The 23,595-nt window shown below is 29.3% G+C and overlaps 2 protein-coding genes across 3 annotated transcripts; one reads left to right on the forward strand and one right to left on the reverse strand.

The window, feature by feature from the left end:
• Positions 1-27: 27 nt before the first annotated feature.
• LOC105835387 (Bardet-Biedl syndrome 2 protein homolog) lies at positions 28-8,835 on the forward strand. Of its 2 annotated transcripts, XM_012678620.3 has the most exons (11): positions 28-284; positions 1,072-1,191; positions 1,256-1,444; positions 2,403-2,585; positions 2,908-3,130; positions 3,871-4,082; positions 4,237-4,407; positions 4,950-5,054; positions 5,135-5,447; positions 8,153-8,407; positions 8,468-8,835. In XM_012678620.3, exons 1-11 carry the CDS (start codon positions 60-62, stop codon positions 8,560-8,562), a joined length of 2,091 nt encoding a protein of 696 aa, XP_012534074.1. In that variant the 5' UTR covers positions 28-59; the 3' UTR covers positions 8,563-8,835. The 2 variants fall into 2 exon arrangements, with proteins under 2 accessions (XP_012534074.1, XP_012534075.1); XM_012678621.3 differs by lacking the exon at positions 28-284 and having other exon boundaries at positions 730-1,191; positions 1,263-1,444.
• LOC105835388 (ras-related and estrogen-regulated growth inhibitor) lies at positions 8,731-12,472 on the reverse strand. Its single transcript, XM_012678622.3, has 4 exons — positions 12,130-12,472; positions 10,383-10,605; positions 10,079-10,265; positions 8,731-9,036 (listed from the first exon to the last, which is right to left on the reverse strand). Exons 1-4 carry the CDS (start codon positions 12,269-12,271, stop codon positions 8,851-8,853), a joined length of 738 nt encoding a protein of 245 aa, XP_012534076.1. The 5' UTR covers positions 12,272-12,472; the 3' UTR covers positions 8,731-8,850.
• Between the last annotated feature and the right edge of the window lie 11,123 nt (positions 12,473-23,595).

Raw genomic sequence — 23,595 nt, forward strand, 5'->3', positions numbered from 1 at the left:
CCATTGGCAAAGGCACAACATTGGCAAAGCGTATCGCGATGATGTGATGCTAGCTCAGAATGGCAGAATTCTCCTTAAATATTCAGAAACATATAAAAGCAGGTCTTGTCGTGAGTGGAAAATTTGATGGATCGCACGCGTGTCTCGCAGCCGCTACACCTGGCGGAACTATTTTGGTGCACAGTCCGCATAGGCCGCCGCAGGTCGATTACTCCGATCACAAGCAGTCGAACAAAAGATTGTCGTGGAGCGGGGAACTTGCGGAACTTCAAGTTAGCACCGAGGTCCGAAAGTGTTCGGAATTAAAATGTTATAAATTATTTCGCACATTAAATAAAAATATTGCACATATAGTATACATTGTTTACTATATTTCAGTAAATAGTACTTGTTTCAAGTATTCCATAAGTTCATTGCGTATCCACATATCTATCAGAAGTTTATCATAAATCTCAAATTTATTTAAAATATATTCTGAATTCTAGTAAATTTAATGCTTTTTAATCAAGAATATTAAATAAAAATAAAAATTTAATTTTCTTATTTCGACTTTTTTGATAAAATCTTATATTTTTGGAAAGAACATACTTAACATTTTTCTCTTTCATGCACATAATAGTAAATTTTTTAAAATTTGTAATAAGTAATTTTTAAAACTTATCAAGAAAATATACTTTATTAAAAATAACTGTTACTTGAGAAAAATATATTATTTGTAATATTTTATTCGCATTATTGTGTCATAATAATTTAACTTCAGTACTATTAAATTATCAATTTAATACTGTGATATTACTATTAATTTAAGGTTTAATTTAAGAACTGCATTTCATCGAAAGTAATGGCAGGCAATTTTTGAAGGACTAGAAAATGTGTGTGTACACACACACACACACACACACAATCACATAAGAAATGTTATTGAACACTGGAAATTTTACTATTTGTTTGATATTCTCTAAATCTTAAATTGAGTAATTTTTCTTAGCAATGTAGAACGACATTTTTCAGTGTGTAATTATTTTGTGCTTTTATTGTCTTTTTTTGTGTATAAAAATTCATATTATATAGGTGAAGTCATTGTGTACTGGTCGTCTTGGAGAAGATGAAAGGGATATTCTTTTGATTGGTACTATTTCTCATGTGCTTGCTTATCATGTGGAAGACAATGCTGATGTTTTCTATAAGGAGGTATTGATTATTAATATTGAGTTAAGTTAGCAAAATTTAGAGTTTACGGTACTAATTACTGCAGATGTCAGATGGTGCAAATTGCATGCTTGTTGCAAAACTTGGGTGGCTGCCAAACCATGTTGTAGTAGTAGGTGGTAATTGTTCAGTGACAGTCTTAGATGCACATGGAACAGAAATATTTTGGACAGCAATGGGAGGTATTGTCACTTCATTGGCAGTTTTTGATTTTGATGGAGATGGAGAAAATGAAGTAAGTATAGATTAATCTTAGCATGTACTATGAGAATGTCTAATTTAATTCTGATGTGCTACTATGGATGAATTTTTATTCAAGTACGAATAAGCTTAGTACAGTTTTTGTTATTACAATAATTTTGATAATTTAAAATAAAATTTAAGGATGTATGTTATATCTCAAAATATTACTAAACATTTAACAATTTTATTTAGATTGTTCTATTATTATTTGAGTATCTGCACAAAAATTAAGCATAATTCTCTCATTAGTTTAAAAATTATTTAATTTTGTTTGCTCTTCAATCTGATGTAAAATTTGATTTTGTAGTACTTATTTGCAAATTTGATAAGAAAGTAGTATTATAAATTAAATCAAAATTTTAAAATAAAATTTTAATAAATATATATGCAAAAGTTAATTCGAATTTACTTTGTTTAAAAGCTAAACCTTTAGCTAAAACTGTAGCAAAATAGATCATTTTCGTTGTATAAGCCATTATAATTCAAATTTTTCTTGTTTTTTTCTTTGCAATTTTGTACTAATTTTAGGACCAAAATTTGAGTACTTATGACATAAAACTTTTGTTATTAATTAAGAAAAAAATCTAAGAAGCTTGAAGATTTAAATTACATTTTTAACTATTAGTTTTGTGGAGCTACAGCGTTTTTAAGTATTTGTTTTTATGAAAATATTATTAGTTTAGTTATCTTAATATCTTAAAATTTTTAAAATAGAAAAAGAAATAAAAAATTTTGTGAGTAAACTTTTACTCAAACTAATGTTAATTAAAAAAAAAAAAAAAAGTAGCACTTTAGAATCAGTGTCATTTATTCGCACATTTTCTTTCTATCTTGAAATCTAGATTCATTTCTTGAAGTATTGGAATTAAGAAATACTATGTATATTTTTTGTTGTCATCTTAACTATGCCTATTTAAATATGCCTCTTTTTAAATAAATTAATTTTTTAGTTACTGACGGGTACAACAGATTTTGAAATTCGAGTACAGAAGGAAGACACCATGCTTTGGGAAACTAAGGAAACAGCAGCGATTGTTGTTTTAACTAATCTTCCGCATAGACAATTTGCTTATGCTCTTGAAAACGGAACAATTGGTGTTTACGAAGTAGGACAGAGACTGTGGCGAGTTAAAGTGAGACTCTTATGTTCTTGGTAGAAAATTCTATAACTTTTAAAAAAGATTTTTTAAATATTTTTATGAAATTTAATATATTTTAGAAGTAAAAAAATTGTTTCTAAAATTGTTTATGCATGAGAACACACACACACACACACACGCACATTTTTATAAAGAAGAGAATTTAAAAATGGCCAAAATTAACTCTAGACCGACATCTTAAAAATCAATTCCACAGTGTTCATTGATGTATAAAAGAGAAAAATGACATTTAATACTGACATTTATAATATTTATAATACTGTTAAAGTAATCTGATTTATATAATTTGTTTTAGTCAAAGCATAAGGTGATATCCGTAGACACTTTCGATATAAATGGCGATGGTGTACCGGAGTTGATCACCGGTTGGAATAGCGGAAAAGTGGATGCAAGAATATATAATACTGGTGAAGTCATGTTTAAGATTCAGCTACCATCCGGTGTAGCAGGCATAGTGGATGCTGATTATCGGAGGACGGGTAAACCTGATCTGGTGGTAGTGTCTACTAACGGCGAAGGTATAAATTTATTTAATTTGTTAAACTATGACACTTTTACTATATTATTTTTATTTATTCTACACCGTTAAATATCACAGGATTAAATTAATTTACTTCCACTAATGTAAATTATTTTTAATCTCAGTTTAGCTTTATCTTTTTTTTAGTTCTAAGAATTAGATAAAGATAAAGAGTAAGTTAAATTGAAATCAAAATTAATTAATGGAAATGAACATTGAACTTGTGTTCTTGCTTGACCTTTTAAATTTTTTAATTTGCTTTACACACATAAGTTTGACTTTTTTATTTTAAAAGATTTAAATTTAAACCAATAACTTGAGTTAAATAACATTTCGTTATTTTTATTTTCTATATGCGTGTCATAATATATTATTTTAACGTGAAACATACAGTCGAAAAACAACTACTCTACTACCCATTTCTAAATGTAATTGCATTTTGCTTATAAGTTTCAAAATAAGCAGCGTCTACATTAACATATGCATTTAGTAAAGTAAGTAATAAATTAATTTAGAGTCTAATTTATTTTTTGAGTTATTCTTTAACTTGTTTTAGTAAGAGTAGGAGATACTGTTTTATTCTTTGTTTTATTTTTTAGGTGTTATTGTTTATCATTTTATTTTGCTAGACATCGTTTTATTGTGAGTAGGAGCATAACGATTTATAGGAATAATAAAAATGTTTCGAAATATAATAATTTAATATTACAAATTTAACAATGCACCTTGTTTTTGTAGTACGTGGATACAGTGCTGGCACTGCGATGCAGACTCCGGAACCTGGTGAGATGATTCGCGAACTATTAGCCAAGAAACAGGCACTTCAAATGGAATTGCGACAAAGGGCTGCGACGGGTTCCAGTATGTATTACGGATCGAGATTAGCTATCAGCCTGCTGACAAACAGGGGTGCAGTTCGTGTCGCGCTTGCCGCAGGGCCCGGGCTTCTGGTAATACGCTACAAACTGCATGCACTATTGAAACTTCCTTTCGTCACAGATTTTTTGATCTCTTCAATTTGAATTGATTTCTCTCTCTTTAGTAAAATCCAGAATATTCCGCATAACTAAAATCGAGATTTCGTAAATTAAAAATAATATTTAGGTGTATTGCGCCATAGTCTTTGCCGAGGGCGTTTTCGAGGGAGAGACGCTGGTTACGCACCCCATCAGGCCACAAGGGGAGTTAGAAATTCCGCTTTATCCTGCCAAGAATGATCCTGTAGATATTCATGTTAAAGTGTACGTTGGACCTGCTGGAACCGATTTACTGCAGGTATTTTAGATAATTGTTGTATTTACGTAATTAATATAATTATGTACTGTAGTAGAAAAACCTTTATAAAAATAACTTTTGATGAAATTTTTGATGAAAATATTTCGCTGAACATTTGACGTTTTATTAAATTTCATGAAATTTTAATGAATATGCAACAAATTTTATTTATACTTTGCTAAAAATTTCATTTTAGATGAGAATTTAATAAAAATGTAATCAAAAATTTTATTAATATTATTTATTGAAAAAGTAAGGATATTTCATTGAAATTATAATATATTTTTTATAAAATTGAAGAATGTAAAATTCCATAATGACAAATTAATACATTTTATTGAAACTTATACATTTTTTAATATAAAATTAACAAAATTTTAATGAACTTATTCATCAAAATGTTTTAAAATAAATATAAAATTTAACGAAATGTTATCGAATTTTTAAAAAAATTTATATCAAAATTTATTAAGATTTTATTAAAAATTTTCCACCAAAGTATAATAAATTTTAAGATGTATCGCATTTCTAACATTCTATAGGTTTTCGAGATAACGCGACAGTTGCCAAAATTTTGTATGTACGAGCGCATCCCGAAACCGCAACAAGTCGCAGAAGAACTATTGAGCAACGGTCTTACGGCGGACGTAATGTTTTTAAACTCTTCCAGTTTTAATAATTTCCAAAGGCTAACGTTGAAAAATGAATCAAATGTGCACAATTCCAGATCGCGGAAAGACCGCAGCGGATCGCCATTTGGCTGAATCAGAGTCTCATTCTGGGAGAAGAATTAGAGGTCACGGAGAGTGGCCCGAATGCTGGGTGCATCGAAGTGTGGCTTCGTGGGATGCGGGACGACAAAGTGCACTGCTTCAAATCGAACGCCGGTGGAAAAGTAACGATCCAGACTAACGATGCAACGTTTGCTGGTGACATTATTCAATCTCTCACTATGTATCTAGGCATCAGAGAACTGAATTCGGAAGCGACGTTCCCCGCGGAAGAGAAGAGGATGTTGGATGCATTGGAGCGTGTCAAAGGTGAGTCAATTAAAGAAAAAAAGAAAGAATAAGTGGAATACGAGGTAATTTCTAGCAATCGAGTCTTCTCCGAGCGATTATTTTTCGAGTGAAAGCTGTCGTTGCACTGAGACAAAAGTTGTTAGTTTAATACATTTTTTTTAGTTGAATATTTACATAAGTATTTAATTTAAACACTCAAATCTTAATTCAATCAAATTAACAACTCTTTTTGTCAGAATAAAATTGTTTGAATCTGTATACTACTGAACAAGAACAGTGATGTAACGAAATTGAAAGAATTTATTTCAATACGGACAAACGAAATTATACATTATATATATATATATATATATATATATATCTTTTATTAATAAAAAAATTAATTATGGAGAGTCTAGCAATATAACATGGACTTTATTCAATAATATTGTTGATACCCCACAAATACTGATAATATTATTGACCGAGTATTGTTAATATTGATGGCTTGATATAAAGTATTGGTGGTGTTATAAATTTTTTTATTCTTCAGCATCAGTATTACTATATGATAGGGATATTGATATTATAGTTATAATGATTATGTAAAGAGAACGCATCAATATTTCCGTCAGTTCCACAATCATGAATGACATAATCGCAGAATAATCTTGAGTGTTGTAAAAATGTTGCATATTATCAGTATGTTGATTCAATATTATTAATCAGTATTATTAACCGTGTAAGATTTCTATTAGATAGGTATATAATATAAATGCATATAAATATAATACGAAAGTTAATTATATTAACAATCTGCAAAAAAATTTTAATTGGCTTTTACTGAATCATTTTGAAGATATTTAATTCTAAATGTATAAATTATATTACAAACATATGCAAAACCTTACTTTAAATTTTTTTTTTTAATTTGAAACATTTGCGTATAAGACAGAAAGTTAAAAATTATTTTAATTACAAAGGAAACATTTAACCTTTAGAGGACTGGCCGTTTTTTTGGACGACTTTTTTAGTTCTAATATTAAAATATTTTTGTCCTTGTCAGTGAATTGAACTACGAAAAAAACGACATTGCTCCAGTGCCTAATATTAGGCTTTTGGTTCAGAAAAAAGTGGTTATTTTTTTGCTATATTTAAACTTAATATTATTGTTTATTGTTAAAATAATTGTTTAATGTCATTTGCAATAAAAATGTGTTGAAAAATATATATAAAAGTATAATTATGTCGCACTTTGTGAGGATAAGACAGTAAAATGTCATTATTATACAAAGTAATACATGAATTTATTTCGAAATAAATGCACATATTATAATGAAAGAAGTAATTTTAGTTGAACAAATAGTGTTTTCAATAAATCTAAACATAAGTTTAATATTAGATTTCCGGTCCTGGAAAAATTAAGCGGAATTATGAGAAAAATCGAAATCAATTAAAATCATTAAAATCAATATTGATTCAATGTCGATTCCATTATCATTTTTCATTGAATGTATATATAATATATATAAGAAACTAATATATAATAACTGAGAGTTTAAGAATTAACAAGACTATATCCCTTTACTCCATTTTTAAACCGTGAAGTTCAAGGTCGTATTGTTTCATTCATACATTATTTTATTTATGTTTATTTACGTAAATCTTTTAAATAAAAAATTATTATGTAAGAATTATGTTTTTATTTAGATTACAAAACTATAATTTATAAAAAATTTTGTTATGCATCAAATTTTTAATAAAATAAGTTATTGATTTACAAAAAATTTTACTATTTAGAGGTGAGGAAAGAAAGAAATACATATCATTTACATTTAATGTATTATATTGAATTAGAATTTTTATATTAATTTTTCTGAAACATTAGCCATTGAAAGATATAAAAGCTTGTAAATTACGCTATCAACTAATTTCACGCAAGACCTGCATGAACATGACCTTTTCAATGTAGATCGAGGACAGGATGTGTAAAAACATAAACAAATAGTAAATGTTGCTACGCGGCTGCATTGCTATTCTCACTCGTGCTACATGATTGTGTCAAGCAAAGGATTTTTTACCGATTCTAGGATAGAAAAGCGTTTATGGTTTCTAAAATTTAATTTAAAATAATTAATGCATATTAATCCAGCACGGCTAGTGATACTTCTGTATTTTATCTGTTTGAATTAGACTTTAACATTGATATCAGGATCTTTTATTTTTTTTAAGACGCTTTATTATAAGGTTCTAGTAAACTTTTATTAAGTAGGAAATCTTGCTGGAAGATCTTCAAATTATTTTCTAACGCTATATAATTTCAGTTTAGTGAATAAAATTTAAAAAAGACAGATATATATCAATCAAGTATTTATTTTGCATAATAAAGAATTTTATTCACTATATCAAGTTTTTATATTAATATTTAAATTTTACCAATTATTTTGTTGCGTCAATCGAGCATTTGTTTGTTCATATTTGAACAAGAGATTTATAGCGAATTTGATTGGACTGCATTAGACCGCTCTGGTGTACTACATTAAAACTGTTGCACTCTAATTTAACCTAAGTATAAAAATGACATCACATATTTATTGTTTTGTGTACGATGCCTTTAATGTGCACCAGTATACACTAATGCGTCAAATCGATTATAATAGTTGATCGATCAAATTTTATTTTATTCAACAAAAGGATTTCTTGGTCTGTGTAACAAGACGTATTGATTTGACAATATTCTTCAGGCTTGAAGGAAATCGACGCGCGGTTGCAAGCAGAAGCCGCGAACGGTGCCACTCTTCTGAAGAGTATCGTGATTCGTCTGGAAGATGCTAGGATCCTCGAGAATATCGACGACATGCGAAGGAGGCTGATGCAGTTGAAAAACATCAACGGCGACTTAATTCGAGAGCACGAGATTCGGCTCAACAGTCATCGAGAGCTCGCGGCCAGCTTGAAGGAACTGAACATCGGAGTGCAATGTGCGGCGAGACTCAGAGGTAACGTTCTTTATCGCGGGACCGTTTTACATTTCGTTGTGATCGTATTTATTCTTGCAGTGGGGAAAGCCGCCGCCAACGCAGTGGCTCGTTGTAGAACGGCGATCCAGGATGAAAATCCGAAAGCTCTTGCGCTCGCGATAAAACACGGCTAGCTCAAAATAATCATAGACTAATTGCGCAATACAATTATCGATTATATTATGATTGTCTTTTGTAACAAAAATATTTCAAAACTGCCAGCGTTACTCGTGTTGTTGACGAGGAATACGAGGAAAGGAATACTTCGAAATATCGGCGTGAATTCAAAAATGTACAAGCAATTTAAATTTTTTACAAATATAGATTTATTAAAACAGTTAGAATATATATATTTCTGTACAGTGTTCTCCTTCGATGTGTAGCAGAATAAAATTATTCAATCTCGACTTTAAGTCTAATGATTACAATAAATTTCCGCGAGCGGAAATGCTGAACCTTCTTCTCAACTCTGGAGATGACGGTTGGCGGAGACTGTCTATGTTCCCGTCCGTCGTACAAGCTCTCAGTCTGAAAGATGCCTGCTGTTGTCCTGGACTGCTATGCAATTCGGTCAGCAATCTTAATATGTTCATGAATACGGCCGTGACCTGTCGAATGAAAATAATCGCGAATTGTCATGGCCGGCTCGTTATATAAAGATATTATCATGTAAGAGATAAATATTCTTTCGATGCCATAAACATCACTTCCACGTATCTATTATGTTACGTTTTGCCGTTGCATGTTCACGAGGCATGTAAAGTTAACTCGATATTCGCGATTTTCTAAGTACTTTTTTTTTCATACGCAAGCAAAATCATAGAATATATTAGCTCTTGCCAAATCTTGTTTTTACACGCTTTACTTCTTTGCACACTTGCAACATTTTTATATATTAAATAATAATACTAATCACAATAGTGAAATTATTATTAAATCTGTTAATAAGAAATAATACATTTTACTTAAAAAAAATTTTTTACGAAAAGTTATCTTAAACATTATTTATGACAAAAATTAGAGAGAATCCATTAGCTCCTTGGCTTAGTAAATTTCAAATTAAACTCTTTAATCCGTGATGAAACAAAGAATGACAGTATTTTGTTTATTAATTATTTTCAAAAGTCTTTCTTTACATTAATTACTTTTATCGCTTCGATATTTGGTGATTATTGTCAGACTGAATTACGTCGAGCCTCCTGCATGATCGTCATTACAATGCGTAGATAAAATGCTGTTGCTCATATCGTGCGCCTTGAGAACGGGCGATATAGATTTGTTTATGGCTCCGCGATCACGCGCGAACGCCATGACCGCGGAGTAAACAATCGTTTAGAATAATATTCTTCGCTGCGATTAGCCGCATCGTTACATTTATCGGGTGTTTTGTGACCATATTTATAGCCTATTGTTTTTTTGGGAGAGGGCATAAAAAATTTAAGATCAATACTATTTTTAAATAATCAAAAAGGAACGATGTGATATCCTAATCTAAACTCGATTGTTTTGCCATTCCTTCGGTTTGATGCGCAAATGCATCGTTTTCCCTCTTTTTCTTTTCTTCCGTTCTTTTTCTCTCTTCGCGCGTGTCTTATTTTATATTATTCTTTATTCGAATCGATTGTAAGTGTTTACATATAGGGTCGTTACCTGATCAACCGATTCCCTTACGGAAATCTCGTGGAAAGCGTGAGCCTCGATTTCTTTTGCCCTTTTCTGGCCTTCTAGAGCAGACACCATACGCTCACCCGGAGAGCAGGAGAGATCGGCCTTGTTTCCCACAAGCAACACGACCGGTGGCACCTTTCTGCCTCTTCGCGCATGCGATACCAAAAACCTGAAAGAATACGACGTGCACACATATTTCGCGCGTTCAAACGAATTTGATACCATAAAGTGCAATTGGTTTGCGGTTTTTTTTTTTTTTTTAATAAAAGAGGGAAAGGCAACGCACCTCAGGCGAGAAGTCTCATCGAAGCTAACTCGATCCGTTACCGAATAAACAAGAACTATCACATCGGCCCATCGCAATTTCGGCTCGGCGGAGCCAGGTGGAGATCCGGGAGGATCCGCTATTTCCCACGAGAATCCTAGATGATTGTCGACTCGGTAGATTCTGTCCGTCGTGCAATCGTATTCGCCTATGAAGCGTTTCGTGGCGAACCGTACGGCTAAGGCTGGTAAAAACGAAAGTAAGATATAACGTTAAAAATATATTTTTTCTTTTTGGTATAAAAAATTCTCCCATCTCATAATATGTATAAGAGTTTTCCATATTTTAAATTTATCGAGATTTTTAAATAAACTTCTTCAGCTTTGTCAAATTTTAAGCTTTCTTCGGAAAAATTGCAGAATAAAGATCTTAGAATATTTTAGAATTTATACATATTAGAAATCTAGAAAGGATATAGACTTTTCTCAACTTAAAAAAAACTGTTGTCTTTACATTGGAAAAAAAAGAGTCTAAAATATATGTGAGTCTCTGTGGATAGCGATCAAATCTGTGCCAAATTATTATTTCCATGTAGTTCAATTTTGTCAATGGACATTTTTCTATATCTTTTCGAAAGAAGGTATAGGATGTTCCATATGTTTATCCCGAATATCTTGTAAATAATGCATTTTCATGGAAAATGTATTACACAAAACTAATCAAATCATCTGATAATTCTGGTTAATTTTGACGTTAATAATGATCTGTATTGTATTAATATAATCAAAAACGTTCATTATTTTTTTGCGAAAAATATTTATATAATTCTTTGAAGCCCTATATGTTGTACTTCGATCGTTTTGGATTGATAGAGATCCCAGTAAGAAATGATGATCGAAAAGATATCGAATTTACGCGTTTTATATTTATGAGGGGATGTGCTTAGAGATAAATTTGAAGTATTCAAGGAATACTATCTTTTAGTGAGTTTTATTTATCCCTTAAGAGTATCCGTTAAGAGAAACCGTTTTTAGGGTACTTTTCTTTTTAAAAGCTTACAAAATTATATAGAAATTGTAAATAAACCAGTATTTTAAGAGATTTATTAATATTAATATTATTAAATTGATTATGAAATTTAATATTGTGATATTCTATTCTTTAACAAAAGTAATGCGTAAACAGAAGCGTACAGATTAAAGAACTAGAATGTATACATATATATAAAATAATTAAAAAATAACATAAATATGAAATATGATATAACATAAGTATATAATTGTATTGATAAAAATATAATCTGCTTAGATAAAGTAGCGTAGTAAGATAGTAAAAAAAATCATACAAATTTCATTTTTGCTATTGAAGAATTTGTTTTTAGCAAATTTTATATAGAAAAAATTAATGTATAAAATATGGATTTCATAAAATTATTTAAGCAGATCATGTTTTTATCAGTGAATTAATACAGTGCAATGTTTTCAACAAACAAGGATTACCGTTTTAAAAGGCCTGTGTTAGTATTGGTGACCTTTCTCTAGAGTTCTTATATAAATAAAAATGAAATTAATGGGTCTTATTTAGCTGTATCTTTCATTTAAGAAAAAAAAAAAGACTGCTCTATTTGTTAAAAAGTAAAATTCGCGAAAATTAACAAAACAATTTCTGTTTATCACGATTACCGTTCTACTTATTTAATTGAAGGAATCGTTTAATGACTTCAAATTAAAATCTTCCGCTGAAGAAATCAGTTGTCGATCACACTTACCCGACTTGCCGACGCCGGGTTGGCCCAGTAAGATCACTTTGACCGTCTTGAATGAGTCTCTGTTGACGAGACCGAGGCCCCAGCTGATCGGCGGACTAATTCTCTTCTTGGTGGACACCAACGGTGGACTATCGCCATCCATGTCTTTATCACCACTGAACCCTCGGCAGGGTATCCCATCGATTATGAACCCCTTCGCATGGTCCGGTGGTATTTAATGAACGCGTTATTCATAGCAATCTGTCGCGCGCTCCTCGAGGGGTGGGCGCGTAATAAACAATGCGTGGGCGATACGTCACACACTAACTGCGTCATTATATCTATTATTGGAGTAATCGCGTAGAGTCTACGTACACAAGTTGCAAAAGTAAAATTAAAAAAAAAAAAAAAAAAAAAAAAAATCGCGCGTCGCGCGCGATGATGACGTCATTAAGATTCTCTTTGTCCCAGGCGTCTCCGATGTCAGGAATATCCGGCTCGCGTGGCCAGCTGATCGCGGCGTGATTGCCGACGACGGCATCAGATTCGACGCACACGTGTCGCCGCGCGCTACGCGGCTCGATCGCGAGACGAGACGGGTTGTTGTTGATTTTTACGTAAGAGGTCTAAGGGGGACTACCGCTCGGACTTTTATCATGTTATGGCGTCTTGGCTTTAACGCCGCGCGTTTCTTCTTCCGCAGATACGGCGCCGAGGCTGCGACGGCTGGCGACCGGCTCGTTAGCCGCGCGCGCGCTTGTCGTCTCGTTGCATCGCGACGCGTCGCGTCGCAGTTCGATGCACTTGCCCGTACACTCGGCCCGTCCGTGAACGGTATATTGTAACTAATTGTTTACGGCTGCATTCAGCACCGCGTTGCATTAAACACGATACTCTTCTTGTCTCCTCTCTCTCTCTCTCTCTCTCTCTCTCTCTCTCTCTCTCTCTCTCTCTCTCTCTCTCTCTCTCTCTCTCTCTCCCGCTCTCTCTCTCCCGCTCTCCGTTCTCCTGTCTCGTCTCTTTTTCAGGATTCAATACTCTAGCTAGCGAATTGTAGTCCTTAGGAATCCATATGATACATAATATAATAATAAACGGAGAAAATTTTAGTAAGAGGAGTAAAAAAGGAGAGTAAAAATTATGGTAAAAAGTAAGCGCGGACCTACACTGAAAAAAAGTAATGTATCTAATAAGATATGTAATTGCAGGCTGGCAACTACAGATATACTCAATACAATTATATTTGCTGTTAATGCAAGTACAACAGTCTTGATTGAATTATGATGTTGATACTGCAATAGCATAAATTATTAAGTATTGAGTATATCTGTAGTTGACAGACTGCACATTTTGTTGAAAAAATAATTTGTTTTTAATGAAAATTTCAAATATGTTTTCCATCAAATTACCATAGTATTCACACTATTTATGGTATAATTCTTTGAAATTTCTTTCTGTGATCCGTAGCTATTATCGTACATAGTAATTTTATTATAAAATTATCTCTGTGCAGTTCTTAACACATTTGGAACATTATTAAATTGGAAAACAATTTAATTTCGGAATGATATATATATATGAGGGAAAACTTGTCAAAAGGTTTATTAAAAAGTACCTCTCTTTCCGCGAAAACGATTGGAAACACTCGGTAGCACAAAACTCACTAAAATTATCAATGGTGTTGCGTGCACATCTCGACGCGCCCACGACTTGCGTTCAGAACATGCGCATTGTTTTTAATGAGGAACGGTGTGTTGAGAGGGCTATATTTAGTTCACGCACTTGGTCCATCGATACTTTTGAAATTTAAAACGCGTACAAATTGCGAAGGGGGTTGCACGTGGGAATCAATGGATCGTTTAGTCAAAAGTTTAAATTGCTGCTGACGTGAGGCTAAATATCCTTTACGTGTAATTTTATCGTGACAAGGCTTGTAGGAAATTTATATTTGTTATGTGTGTATTTTTTCAAATTATAATCTGGAATAATTGTGAATTTTTAATCGTTTGTGGCATTTTTTTAACTTGCAATATATGCATTGTATTCTGTAAAATACTTTACATCACAGAGAAAGAATCCACATAGCAAAATATATCACAGAGATATCTTAAAAATATCTGAATGTTAAAATATCTGATTGCACTGTCAGAAAATATTAAAATATTTTTGAGATATCTCTAAGATATTAAAAGTTATAATAATTTTATTTCGAATGTGATATCTGAATCTTATAATAATTTTATTTCGAATGTGATATCTGAATCTTATAATAATTTTATTTCGAATGTGATATCTGAATCTTATATTTAAAATAATATCTTTAATTCTTATATTTAACATCTTATATTTAAGATAGTATGATGTTTATTTTAAGATATGTTGTATAAATTATTTTATTGGTTACAAAGGTTGTGTTTCGAAATACACTGCCAATGCTGAAAATCTATAATTCACGTTACGTGTACTAACCTATAGATTTTCAGCACTGGAAATGAATTTTGGAACGCAGCCGAAATATATCTCTAAAGATAAACATGAACCAAACATAAATATATTATAAAAATAATAAAAACTTTGATTGACAATACCGGTCATGTCGTACTCTCTACAGTGCAATCAGTGAAAGTTCAGTGAAAAATCAGTAGAGTGAATGAAAATACACTGATTTTCAGTGATAGATTTATATAACTTATTATCAATCAATGAAAATACATTAATCTTTTATAATACACTAATATTGAAGTTGAAATCACTAAAAGATACCAAATACTCACTTATTATCACAGTTATAAGTCTATTATTACAAATCAGTGATAATACATTGATTGCTGTTTAGAGAATATGCAAATGTTGCAGAAATATTCTTTTACAGACAAAACTTAATATCAAGTAAATTATATTGAGTAGATATTTTATGAATATCTAACAATAAAATATCTTAAAATTGATTTAAAATTGTAGGCACAGAGATATCTGATTTTATCTGATTATATCTCAAATCTATTTTGCTGTGTGGAAATTTCCTCTTCGAATTTACTTTTAAAATTATAATAATCGCGAGATAGGATGGACTTAAAAAAAATTTACTATACTTAAAAAATTTTTTATTAAACCTTACTAAATATTAATTTTTATTATTAATTTAATGTAATTAAATAATTTTATTAAAATTGTACAAAAATAAATTTTGCCGAAGTTTTATTGTAATTTTATAACTTATATTATAAAATAATATAGTTAAATATTATTACAATTTTATAAAATATTACTAAAATTATTTAAAAATTAGTAAAATGTATAATGCAAAGTCATGTTGTTTTACAATTATCATGGTTTTGAAGGTAATCTTTAGAAGAAAAAAATTATCTCTCGTGTAACGGATAATAGCGTGCTATTATTAATGGAATGTGCGCGTTATTTCTCTTGCTTAACCCTTGCAATTTCAAGCTGCGTTAAGTTTCATCGATTATTATCACATATATAGGTGAGAAGAAGGTCAGGATTTCTAAGAACATTGTATAAAAGTCAATTTCTCACATTAAAGTACATAATCTATTAATGTCCATATATAAGCACGTGCTCTTTCTCTCCATTCTCTCTCTTTTTTTTTCATTTATTTTGCATTAGTAATATGTGTAATAACAGTGTTCTATTCGTGTATATTTATATAGATTTTGAGAGAATACGTTACAGGGACACGACAGGTCAACGAACTTAAAATGAAGTAATTTAGAATTTAATCAGAAAATTGTACTTTGCTTCAAGAAATAAAAATAGATTTCATTGTGGTAAATAAATTTTTCTGATATCACTGACAGTTTGTACAAGAATAGATCTTTGCTTCTATTAACTGATAAATCAAAAGAAACCAGATGATTCCGATGTTTTCGAAATCATCTGGATATAACCGGTTAACTATATTGACATATCTTGTTTAAACTCGAAATTATTTTCTTGGGTAAGTTTTTTAATCAAGAAAATTATGAGACTTTCTTTCAAATACAATTATAGCTTTTAAGTCGTAATTGGATTGGAGACTAAGATGGAGATGATTGGATTGAAATTTGACCAATTCGAAAATAGAAAAGTTTAATAAATTTTGTTTTGATTGGTCAAATTCTAATTCAATCTCATTCTCACTAGTATGATTATAGTTTCAGAATTTATTCACATGGGAAAGACTGTCCCAACGATCATTCATATGGAATAATTGAATAATCGTACAGGATGTAGTTAAAATTATATTTTAAAATAAACCTGAGAAGCGACGTTTATAGTCCAACATAATTATTTAAAGACTGTTCACAATAAGCTTACCTTTTATTTTATAAACTCGTAGACGAACGTTGTTGAATTATCAGATTGTCATTTAATGTTATATACATATTTTTAATTTTATTTTTATTTAGATTGTCATTTAGCGCGTGCTCTTCCCCCCCCCTCTCTCTCTGTGTACACACACACACACACACACACACACACACACACACACACACACACACACACACACACACACACACACAAGTTTTACCAATAGTTTTGCATTAAGGTATCATGCATACAATTTCTGTAAGTTAAGTTAAAATTAGAAATATGTTAATATTTATACTTTAACTAAGTTATATGGAAGTAGCAAAATAACATTGTATTTTTATTTAATACATTTTTATAATTAGTAGAATTTATTTTTAAATTAGTTAATAAAAATTAAATTATTCTAAATTACTTAATAAAAATTAAAACACAATAGGAACACATAAGGAACTTATAATATTAATCGTTTAAAACACAATGACAAAATCTTAATTTTTTAAAACAATATATAATAAGTACTGAAAATAATTTATTCAAAGTTTTAATCCAATTTTGAGATTAGTTGTTTTTAATTTAGTTGTTAATTTTGTTTATTTATGGAATTACTAACTTTTGTGTTGTAATAAAATTTTACATAAAACATCTTGAATACTTTTTGATATTATTATGTACTTATATGATATTATAATGTGCTTATATAAAGAAATTCAGATTTTTGATATTATTACATATAATTACATTTTTGCTAGAACACATTTTTATTTCTTACTGAAATAATTTTTTATCCATGTCTAAAATCATCACAAAATTTTTTGTATTTTTTAAAAATAGAATATAGAGCAATCTACTTTTCATTATTTAAAAAAATATGCATAACACATTTTTAGACACCGTGCTGACTTCATAACCCGATGTTTTATTTGAAAAGTCCAATATCTCCAAACGACCTTTCGTCTGCATCTACAATTGCTCGTTACTTATACACACTTCCTGGTATCTGGTTTGATTGCTGATCTAAATATAGACACGGCTCGATTTTTAGGACAAGAAAAAAGTCGCCATTAGTTGATTTCCTGTGAGTTTCACGAGGGTTATCGATTGGGTGAGACTCTTTATCAGGGTTATCTAAAAATCCCAAATCCATTCACCCAAAAAGCCTATCGAGTTAAGCTGGCGTCGCGTCCAAAAAATGTCGAAAAAAGATGGAAGATGTTCCAAAAGGAGATCCGTGTCACTTGGATAAGATAATTAAATTTTCGGCGTGAGACTTGTGAGAGAAAAGAAGTGGTGGGTGAAAATATCATTAATTTTCGCTTTTCTTTTTTTTATCCGTGTCATTTTTGTAACGGACTTCGCTCGCTTGTGGGTACGGCCGGTGCACGAGAGCAACGAACGATATTTATCCTTTGATGCGGGAAGGACTGCTACAGAAGCACATATGCATCGATGAAGGTGGCAAAAAAAATTGATTCACGGTGACAAAAAAAGTTACAAGAACTGCTCCATAGAAAAAATATTCTTTTTTTGAAAATAAGTATCTTTTGTTTTGAAATGTTAAGTATTGAAATGAGATTATGTAGCGTAAAAAAGACAAATTTACATGAAAAAATTTTGTACAGTTTTATCAAGAAAACTATATATTTATATTTTTAATAACAATTTTTGTGACTTAAGAGAAAAAGTTTATATATATAGAGCAGAAGGTGGTATAATAATATGGCCACTGCGGATAATATGACTATACCCATATTATCTCCGTTGACGAATTCTAGTAATTATTTATGATATTATTTGTTTAGTAGTCTACTGTTATATTATGATGCTAATATGATAAAACATAACAGTCAACATTTGTTATAAGGCATTTTTACTTTTAAGAATTTTGAAAATTTTTTAAGGTATATTTTAACATTTAATTACACATACTTCCTCATTTTTTTAAAACTTAATCGCATTATTACCTAAATGTATGTACACTTGAGTACTTTTTTATTATTTAACTCTTTATTCCGCTGTATATATTTCGAGTTACATAAAATTAAACGATGATATAGAATGTTGTCAATATAGCCATCTAAGTGTGCTAGTAATATGGTCACTTTTTTCGAGGTCTCTATATCGACAAAATTCCTCGATAAATCAATTAAAGGCTTAATTTAAAGCTGCTTATTTTTTAAAATTCTTTATATGAATAAAATTCTTTAGATTTAAGGTTATTTTTATTTAACTTCCATTAAATGTGAATAAAAATCACCTATTTTAAAATAACAACTTATTTTATATAAATATATATGTTTCTAACAAAATACTGTGACCTTTTTAAACAAAACCAATTTTTTTACATTTATTTTTGTATTGGCTATATTACCCTACCTATTTCTCTTTGGCCCATTATACAATATCGTTACATTTTTAGAAATAATACATAATATAATAAATATTTTATAACTTTGAATTGAAAATCTAATGAGCACACTTTGATGAATATAATCGTACAATTTCAACTCAAAACATTGATTATTAACGAAGTTGTTAAATAAAATATAAGTGGGTGGCCATATTATCTTCTCCTCTATATATATCGGATAGAAAATTACAATATCATCAAACCAAGAATTAAATCTTTTAATACAACTATTATCAAAACAATCATACATTGTGCTTTTATATGACTATTATAATATTGAAATATAATATAAATAATATTTCTATATAATAATAGTTTTTTTATATGACATAAATATAATATTTTTCTAACACTTAAGATTATTACATTCTTTAAAAAAAAAATTAAGTTATATATGAATTAATATATAAGCAAAGTTATGATGGTTACAAAAAAAATAATTTACGAAATGTATTAATGAACTAATAGATATACAGGGCGTCCTAAAACTACTTGGACGTTTTTTTAAGAATTGATAAATATTCTTTGGAATATTCTTTGGAATATTTTAAGACAAAAATTTTAACATGAAAATGTTGATAAGTATATACGTTTTAAATTATTAGCGATTAAAGTTCATAAATTATAGAGCTAACATTTTGTATCAGGTATGGTGTTATGATAAACATGGTACCATGGGGCCTATAATCTGGCCTATAAACAATATTAAAATTTTTATACAAATATGTAATAATATTTTTTATTAAGAAATTAATTTTGTAATATCACATTATATTACAAAATACCAATTCAATAAGATATTATGAAATGTATCAAAATAAATTCATAATTATGTTCACACTTACCCCGTATAGTAAACATTTTTATAATAATATCAGTATATAATTAATTTCGATGTGATTATTAGATCGGACATATATCATTATTTTTTATTTAAAATTATTTTTGATTTGATAAATAATTATAAATTATTTAATTTATTTAATGCATTTACGCAAAATAAATAACATTTAATGGTCAATACTATCCAGTATTGCATTTTTATAAGGGTATATTATTGATATTATAGTATTTACAAGAATGCAATTAATACTACTCACACGCCAAGTTTTTGCTTCATTATCTGTTATTATTGGTAACATTTCCTTTTTTTAAATATTTTTAAATAAATTTTATAGGATTTTTCTAAGTCTTTTTATAATAAAATATATTTTACTTATTGTATTAATCTCGTTTTCATTTTTTAATGCACACGTTTATATACTTGGGATATCTTTTTTACTTTTGTAAGATTTCTAGTAGAATTTTATTTGTTTTTGTAAAAATTAAGTAATATTGTTTCTTCACTTATATTATGTGATTCTATTTAAATTGATTTATTTGTTATATATTATTGACATTATTATTATTATTATTATATACATTGCATTGTTAATAATAACGTGTATATATAATATTATTATTTTAATTTTATTACTGTTATTGCTCTAATAATTTTATTTATATATTTGTATTAATGAATACTTTTGCGATTGGTACAGCTTTAACATTCAGTCTCGTAATTTTTTGAATTTTTTATTTACAATAATGTATTAACATTTACATATGCATATACACACACACACACACACACACACACACACACACACACACACACACACACACACACACACACACACACACACACACACACACACACACACATATCCTATTCTATTTTTCTATTTTTAATTGTTATTTATTTAATTATCGAAAATAAAAAATAAAAAAACATACTTTTTAATAAAATATAATATAGACCTGTGTATACCTATTTGTTTTAAGACATTTATTGTTGTACAACATATGCAGCTTGTGCTCGCGTTGATTTTCGCACAATTTTATGTTTTTATTTTATGTTATTTTATGTTTTAACTGTTAAATTGTTATTATGTACTTCCGCTGAGAAGATGAGTTACCATCAATTGAATTATTCGGAAGGAGACAGCAGATGCTCTCGCTGCTCGACGCAGGTTGAAGTGTGGGGGTTCCTTCTACGGACTCTGTATGCAAACGGTATAGCCAGCCTTGCTGGCATGTATGTATATCTGAACTAGCATCTCTTAATCCGCTCGCCAGGCAATTCGTAATACTACTTTTAGAGAACTTTTTCTCGCCACTTTCTCCTAAATAAAAATCCGCTATTGTCTTATATTAAGAAGTGTTCGTGACGATATCTTCACCTCATTGTAGATCTTTGCCCTCCCTCTTGTCGCCCCCCGTTAGATTCTTGATTTTCAAAGTCTCCCAAATCTCTGTCTTGAGCGCTGGTAATTTTTAAAACGTCATATAGTAGCAGCATTCTTGAATCGATTCTCTTGAAAAATAGAAATTAAAGAATCGATTTTGCAAGAATTAATCTAAAAAATCGCAAGAAATTTTTTCTATACAATTAAAATATAAATTAATAAATTTTAATTAGTTCCTTAATTTTTAAAACTTTAATAAATAAAATAAGTAATTAAATTAAGCTTTAAAAATAAATTATATTAATAATAAAGTATTAAATTTACATGAGTATGTATATATATATAATACTTATAAATAGTAATAAAGTATTTATATTGATAGTAATTTATATTAATAGTAAAATATATATTTAAAAAACACTATGCTTAAAAGAAACAAAAAAAACCAATCAATGTCAAAAGCGACAACAATGAACTTCGATAGATTCGATAACATGCTTTTTTTAGAAATAAATAATCTTACTTTAAAATAAAATTGTATGTAGACATTATGAAGCTTCTTAAATGACAAACTGGTTTTGCGTGTGTGTATGTGATACATGTTTTGCACAAGGGATGTCAAGATCTCAGGATTGAGTGTATCGATTTTAATCCGACTAGTCGCAGTCGAAAGCTCGCATCAATATTATATAAGAAAATTGCTATTAGATTTTATTTATTATGATTTTAGTTTCTGAAAATAAGATATTTTAACAGAAAGTGAAATTGACAGCTGAATTTTGGATAAACTCAGCAGCGCCGCAATATTTGCGCAATAAAGTTCATGTCACACGGCTAACTTTTTTTATGTACTTGACGTCGCATCCACTACCGCATGCATCACTTGGCTACCGATCTAATGATCACGTCAAAAATAATTATCTATGCTATATCGATATTATCATAAAAATATTTACGGAGCAAGTGTCGATATAATTATAAATCTATTTTGATAAATGTCATAATGTTTCATTATTGAATTAATATTTTGTGATATAATCCGATATTAATTATGTATATGCAATGTGCAAATAATGGTATTAGAAGAGTATAGAAGCGGAAACAGTTTCTTATTAAAATTAAAAAATACATTTATAATAAAAATATTATTACATATTTGTATAAAAATTTTGATGTTGTTCAAAAAGATATTTGTTTAATGATACCATTTTTACCATTTTTTTTAACACACTCATGTCTAAGCACATCAAATGTTAGCTCTATGATTCGTGAACTTTGATTAGTTAATAATTTAGAAACTATTATAGTTTTGACATTTTTGTACTAGAATTTTTGTGTTGGAATATTCCAAAAAAGCCTTTTTTTTAAAAGATGGTTTATTTTCAAAGTATTAAATATTGAAATTAGATTATGTAATGTTAAACAGACACAATTTGTTTATATGAAGAAAGTTTGTATAATTTTATTTAGAAAAACATATTTTTGTTATTTAATAATAATTTTTATGAATTAAAAGAAGAAGTAATAATATTTTCAAATTAACAAAATTAGAATTTATAACATATTATTATAGAATTTATATAACATATTCTTTAATATTGTATTTAATTATTATAGAAATAATTATATTACTTTTTAGATAATTAATAAAATAAAATATATAATTATTAAGATAATTATTAAAATAATACTAAAATAAAAATATCTATTTTGTTAAAATTTAAGATCAAATTCTTCACAAAAAATTATATATAATTAAATATTTATTAATTTATACATAATAAAAACGTACAATTATATATAAATTAACAATTATTTAATTTTATATATAAGTAAAATTATTATTGTTTTATATATCAGTAAGAATATAATTTCTTAGTCATATATAATAATATATCATATACATTAGTTTTAATTTAATACTAATGTTTAACATTTTCTCTCTCTCTCTATCTTTGTGTGTGTGTGTGTGTGTGTGTGTGTGTGTGTGTGTAAAAGTAGTAAGTAATCTTTATTAAAAAGTAGTAAGTAATCTTTATTACTCTGACTAAATGCAAGTAACGTAATTATAGCGAATAGAATCGGGAGGCGTTTCGTAAAGGATGAAAAAGCGAGACAAAGAAGCTGATAAAGAAGTCTGGCTGTTCGTTAAAATTTGGCAAACAGTTGATACTGCACTGTTTGCGAGCTAATGAAAGATAAAACATCGTCTCGCACACCTTCCCCTCTTCTCTCTCGTCGTTACGCGAGCATTTAATGAGCATAACCTCCGGCCTCTAGCACATGTGTGGATTCCACTTTTTCAATATTCCGTCAAAGATGCGACAGGATGCCGGTGCTTCTTTTGAAAAGCCATAACTCGTTTGATAGGTCTTTTAATGTATGACGGGATGTAAAGTTGCTTTACAATTCGGTTTATAACCGTATAAACTCCTGTCGCGGCAATGAAAAATGTTTTATTTCTCGACTACTGTTTCGCGGCAAACTATCTTAGCTCTAATTCGGCGAATTTGGGTTGATGTCAACTACCTATATGTC

Source organism: Monomorium pharaonis, chromosome 10 (assembly GCF_013373865.1).
Source record: "Monomorium pharaonis isolate MP-MQ-018 chromosome 10, ASM1337386v2, whole genome shotgun sequence".
NCBI classification, from domain to species: Eukaryota; Metazoa; Arthropoda; class Insecta; order Hymenoptera; family Formicidae; genus Monomorium; species Monomorium pharaonis.

What these genes read in the sequence shown, in the direction of transcription:
- LOC105835387 (XM_012678620.3), top strand. Translation starts at nt 60, where the DNA reads ATGGCAGAATTCTCCTTAAATATTCAGAAACATATAAAAGCAGGTCTT. An exon ending in CTGATGTTTTCTATAAGGAG is followed by an intron (nt 1,192 to 1,255) that starts GTATTGATTATT and finishes TAATTACTGCAG; the next exon opens with ATGTCAGATGGTGCAAATTG. An exon ending in ATGGAGATGGAGAAAATGAA is followed by an intron (nt 1,445 to 2,402) that starts GTAAGTATAGAT and finishes TTAATTTTTTAG; the next exon opens with TTACTGACGGGTACAACAGA.
- LOC105835388 (XM_012678622.3), bottom strand. Translation starts at nt 12,271, where the DNA reads ATGGATGGCGATAGTCCACCGTTGGTGTCCACCAAGAAGAGAATTAGT. An exon ending in GATGAGACTTCTCGCCTGAG is followed by an intron (nt 10,266 to 10,382) that starts GTGCGTTGCCTT and finishes GTATTCTTTCAG; the next exon opens with GTTTTTGGTATCGCATGCGC. An exon ending in TAAGGGAATCGGTTGATCAG is followed by an intron (nt 9,037 to 10,078) that starts GTAACGACCCTA and finishes TTCATTCGACAG; the next exon opens with GTCACGGCCGTATTCATGAA.